The 5,720-nt window shown below is 35.7% G+C and overlaps 1 protein-coding gene across 1 annotated transcript; it reads left to right on the plus strand.

The window, feature by feature from the left end:
• The first annotated feature begins 1,532 nt into the window (after positions 1–1,532).
• LOC132033049 (uncharacterized) lies at positions 1,533–3,717 on the plus strand. Its single transcript, XM_059422906.1, has 5 exons — positions 1,533–1,655; positions 1,919–2,017; positions 2,331–2,458; positions 2,536–2,651; positions 2,750–3,717. The coding sequence occupies exons 1-5, from the start codon at positions 1,533–1,535 to the stop codon at positions 3,532–3,534; spliced, it is 1,251 nt and encodes a 416-aa protein (XP_059278889.1). The 3' UTR covers positions 3,535–3,717.
• Positions 3,718–5,720: the final 2,003 nt, after the last annotated feature.

Raw genomic sequence — 5,720 nt, forward strand, 5'->3', positions numbered from 1 at the left:
ATTAAACAAAGTATTATTTACAAGTTTCACATGTAATTTAAATATATATTTAGTTAAATTGAATAGTTGATTATATCATCAAATTTAAACAACTAATATGTTGTATTTATTTACATTGATCACTAGTTATACTCAATTCATATTAGTATACAAGTTGTTGGTATAATTTAAACGAGAACATATATTGCTGCTAGTGCCGTGCTAGAACTGTTGTTGGTGTCATCACAACTTAAGTAATTGTGTCGTGAATCTAAATATCTAAAACATTATTTGAACACTGAACATATGGCTTTAGTCCCTTTTCATAACATATTATCATAACTTTAAACGATCTACGTATTGACTAGATGGAATACGCCACATTTCCGGGTTTTTTTCTTTTATTTTATTAATGATGTATACTGATTAAGTTATACACACTATATTTATTTTGTTTTTGATGAGTTGGTTTTATTTTAAAATATTATCTTTAGATAATTTCAAAAGAAGAAAAGAAAAGGGAAACACTGAGAAAAGTTAAAAGCCCAGAGAAATCAAAATGTCCTCTCCCAAATTCTCCCTCCTGCTCCCCAAATTTTCCCCTCCCGTTTTCTCCCAGATTCCTGTTCCCACCAAATTCTATTTTCCCATTAAATCAGATTTCCGTATATAGATATTTTTTGAGTGGACTGTATATTTCTTTTTTACATGTAATTATTTTCAAATTAAATAAACCGTATAATTTGCTATACAAATAAAATACACAAGCATGTAGGGACTTTTCATCTTCATTTGTATGAAAATATGGACCAATTTTAGTTGCTCAATAGTTTGGGAATAGAAATAAGTTAATGCATTTACTAGAGTATTTTGGAGGGAAAATTGTTTGGGAAACATTGCAAATTCCAAATAAGGTTATGGTAATCTTTTCACAACTGATTGTGGCAGCGTTAACTATGGGGGTTTGGTCAACCTTCGTGACAGCAGATAGCGGAGGTTATTAACCTCCAGAAATTGTGATTTTGACCTCCGCTAATTGCACCTTTTTTTGTAGTGAATTTATTTTAAATATAATAGACAAGTAAAAATGAATGGAGGGAGTACTTGATAACATGTCTTCACAAATATCATAAAATTATATATATCATAATATGTCTCAAGTCGAAAGAAACCTTATATGAGATCCAGTGATCAGTAATGAAAAAAAATATTGGCGAGATTTAGGACATTTTAAATAACATGGAAAAGACCTTATCCCGTCAGTAATTTATAACTAGTGATTAAAGGTAACAAAGTTTTTTGTACACAGATCAGTTTTCAACTAGACTACATATTTTTCAATTCATTTTATCCCAATAAACTTTATCTTGTGTTTTTCAAATGCATTATGTACGTATGGTTCCTCCTGACATGCAGAGAAATATAGCACCTTGATTTCTTCATTTTGGGTCTTCCTTTTAATTAGTTTGAAGCTACTCCAATGTTCAAGGAAAGGTACTTGTATACATAATTAGCATTTAGAAAGTGTAGTGTCCTAGGTTTATGGTCAAGTGATGCCACATCTTTCAGTTTTGAAGCGGCAAGATAACACAGAAAATATTGAAGAGCATATTGAGTTCTCTCAACTGACTTCTACTCTGGAAAAGAAGCATGTGAAAGGCAACTTCAAAAGGAACGTACTATAACAATCATCAATTAAATAATGCAATTATAAGCCCCCAAATAGTAGAGTTAATAGAGTTCCCCTTATCAACAAGTATAAAATGGGAGATGCTGCAATGAAAATTTAATCCCTGATTCAACACAAGTAGTTGAACAATTAATTAGAGAGTGACTAATTAATAAGAATAGTGAGAATACTATCACACGTTGTTGAAATGGCTAGATCGACAACCCATTGTTGTGGGTTTGGGGATTGTCTTGCTAATGTTTGTGGCAGTGGCAGAGACCAAAACTCCCCCACCCTGGAATAGCCGATCATCCAAGCCATTCTCACTACTCGGATGATGAGATCAAGCAATGTAAAAATCTTCCTCATGTACGTCCCAAGTTCTGTCCAAATGGTTGCATAACATAGTGTCGTTTTTGCAAGCCTATTTGTGTTGATGGCTCAGTGCCACCTCCTGATGGTGATGGTTCTGGATCTTATCCTTCACCATCTCTCCTCCTAAGGAATCAATTCCACCGCCATCTCCTCCTAAGAAATAAACTCCGCCTCCATCCCCACCAAAGGAATATACTCCACCGCCATCTCCACCTGAGGAATCAACTCCACCACCATCTCCTCCTAAGAAAGAAAATCCACCTCCATTCCCACCAAAGGATTATACTCACCGCCATCTCCTCCTAAGGAATCAACTCCACCTCCTTCCCCTCCTAAGGACTCAACTCCACCGCCATCTCCTCCTAAGGAATCACCTCTACCACCTTCGTTGCCACCCTCATCTCCTTCCCCAAGTACTCCATCTTCACCTCCTCCATCATCTTCATATTCTCCTCCACCATCCTCATCTGGTTCTCCACCACCTCCACCTTATCCATCACCCACTCCTAAACCACCCGCACGTGCAAGAACAAGTACTACCCCAGTTGCTATGCTGTCCAACATGTATGCCCTACCTCTTGCCCTGCCACTTGTCAAGTTGATTGTGTCTCTTGCAAACCCGTTTGTAGTAAGTAATTAATACTAAATTTCTAATTTTTTCTTTTCTTTTTATGTTATAACTAAACCATGCATTTATCTGAGTATTTTTATTTGCCTGGAATGTAGATTGTGACAAGCCTGGAGCAGTTTGTCAAGATCCACAATTTATCGGTGGAGATGGAATTACCTTCTACCTCCATGGCAAGAAGGACAGAGATTTTTGTCTTGCTTCAGACCCTGAATTCCACATCAATGCTCATTTCATAGGAAGGATAAACGAGAACATGAAGAGAGACTTTACTTGGGTAAAATCCTTGGGTATTCTTTATGATACTCACAAAATCTCAGTTGTTGCACTAAAAACAACAACATGGGATGATTCCATCGATCGCCTTGCTATTCACTTCGACAGTGAACCAATATTTCTTCCTGATAGTGAAGGTGCAAAGTGGCAGTCTGAAACTGTACCTGTGACCTCGATTACAAGAATCAGCAACACTAACGAGGCTGTCACCGATATTGAAAATGTTCTCATGATCACAGCCAGGATTGTGCCTATTACAGAGCAAGAATCACAAGTTCATAACTACGGCATAACGAATGATGACTGTTTTGCTCATCTTGAACTTGGGTTCAGGTTTTTCTCTTTGAGTGATGAAGTGAATGGTGTTTTAGGCCAGACTTATAGGAAGGACTACGTGAGCAGAGTAAAGATGGGTATCCTGATGCCAGTAATGGGAGGAGACAAAAAGTTTGCAGCTTCCAGACTCTTTGATGCTGACTGTTCCGTGGCTAGGTTTCAAGCAAATGGAGAACAATCTGACATTCATAAGGCTCCGTTGAATTTGGAGCTGCCAAGTTTGAACTGCAATAGTGGGATTTATGGACGTGGAGTTTTCTGCAAGTGGTAGAAATTATTATTTCACCTTTTGAGATTATTTCATCAAAATAAGATTGTAAACCAATAGAATGGAGGTTCATCAATAATAATTGTCCTGAATGCAAAAATAAGATTGGACCAAACAAAAAAGAATATTCCGATACCATCTCCTCAGTATGATATTTTTTATTTCAATAGTGTGATTGAAAACGTGTACTCAGCGTACCACTTACAATTATTTACCTTTCTTGTACATAACATCGTCACTACAAAAAATAGAATAATTACAGCGTTAATATTATGACTTCTAAAAAGCTGCCGCAAATTGAAACATAGCATTATGGCAGTTTCTTAGACGACATAATAAATATTTGAATAACTTACGTATCTCTCTCCCTCCACAATATCGACACTTTGCAAATCCTCTGTACATCGGCACTTCCACAATGTCCCACCCACAATTTGGGTCTCAATGTCGATTTGGTAATATCGACACTTCCGCAATATCCATTCAAACCAGCTCCAAGATAAGAATTTTCTTCAACTTCCCTTATCCATGTCTTCTCCTCAGCCAATCGGGTAAATTTATATTGTTTCCCTCAATCCCTCTTACTGCTAAATCGTTTGTTAGGGTTTTAATTGTTGAAAAATGTACTTTTGAATAGTATAAATTCATGCACTTTGTTGTTAGTGATGTGGCTTTTAGGATGTCTATGTTATTAGATGCATAGTCTTTACATTATTTAGGTACACTATTGTGTTTTCAATTGTGTTTTCAAGGCAAGTAGGAGTGTTCAAGAAAGATCGAAAAATTGAACCAAACCAATAATCAAATGAACCCGAGAAAAAAATCTGAATTTTACCAATAATCAAATGAACCCGAGAAAAAAAACTGAATTTTTCATTTTATAGCCAGACAATATTTGATTTGATTTTAATTTTAAGTAGAAAATAACCAGAAAAAATCGAACCAAACCGATTTTATGTATACCTATTTTAAAAACTATATATATTTGTGTGTGTGTGTGTTTTTAATTTCTAGTCTTATGAAAATTTTATAGTAATATATATATTATGTTTTTGTACTCTGAACACTTTTTTTTAAAAAATTTTTTTATAATTAGACTAATATTTCAGACTAAGGGCCCGTTTGGCTTAGCTTAAAAAAAACAACTTATAAGCCAAAAAAAAAAAGTTGGTTACCCCAACTTATTTTTTTGGGCTTATTTTAAGACAAATGGCTTATAAGGCGCCAACCAAACACTCAAAAAAGCTGAAAACAACTTATAAGTCACGGAACTTATAAGCCAATCCAAACGGGCTCTAAAGGTTGAACCTATTACAAAGCACCAGTGAAGTTTCAAAAATTTGCGGGGATTGTCCTTCATATGGACTTGTCTTTAGTTTTATCCCTCAAATTGCTGGTCTTTAATTTTTGTCCCTACTTCTTATTTAACGAAAATTTATGGGCCAAAGTATCTCTATTCACTGGTCTATGAAACCAGAGATTCTGGGTTCGAAGCCCAGTAGAGTAAAAAAAAAAGAAAACAATTCCGCAAGGCAATGTTTTCATAGAAGCTATGCCTATTCGGGGCAAAGTTATGCCTTAAGGCATAGTTCTATAGTATCCTACAGAACTATGTCGGACAAGACATAGTTTTGCAGGATAACTTAATTTCAACAGAATTATGCCGGACAAGGCATAGTTTCTATGTAAGTTAATTTCTACAGAACTATGCCAGTCGCTAGACAAGGCATATTTTCTATGTAACTATGCCTTGTCCAGCTCACATAAAAACTATGCCTTGTCCGGCATAGTTCTGTAGAAATTAAGTTATACTACAAAACTATGTCGGAAAAAGCATACTACATGAACTATGCCTTAAGGTATAATAACGCTTGAATAGGCACAATTTCTATTAAAACCTTACCCTGCGAAATTGTTTTTTTTTTACTCTGCTGGGTTTGAACTCAGAATGTCAGGGGTATTTTCAGCCACTTTTTTATTACTTAAAGTGTCGAAAGACAAAAATTAAAGAATAGCGATTTGAGGGACAAAAATTAGAGACCACCCCCGAAATAGGACAGTTGTGCGCACGTCCCGTGAAGTTTTATTTCCAAAAACCTAATGTGCAAGTCCCCCAGGGCCAAAAGGTCCTCCTCTCTAATTCAAGTGTACTGTGTGCATATGTATGGAAGATGATATGTGCAAATGCA

This window comes from Lycium ferocissimum, chromosome 10, assembly GCF_029784015.1.
Source record: "Lycium ferocissimum isolate CSIRO_LF1 chromosome 10, AGI_CSIRO_Lferr_CH_V1, whole genome shotgun sequence".
Lineage (NCBI taxonomy): Eukaryota > Viridiplantae > Streptophyta > Magnoliopsida > Solanales > Solanaceae > Lycium > Lycium ferocissimum.

Bases quoted from the DNA above. Each gene is read 5' to 3' on its own strand.
- LOC132033049 (XM_059422906.1), top strand. From the start codon at position 1,533: ATGCCACATCTTTCAGTTTTGAAGCGGCAAGATAACACAGAAAATATT. The intron at 2,459-2,535 runs ATCATCTTCATA...CCACTCCTAAAC, and splicing joins ACTCCATCTTCACCTCCTCC to CACCCGCACGTGCAAGAACA. The intron at 2,652-2,749 runs GTAAGTAATTAA...CCTGGAATGTAG, and splicing joins CTCTTGCAAACCCGTTTGTA to ATTGTGACAAGCCTGGAGCA.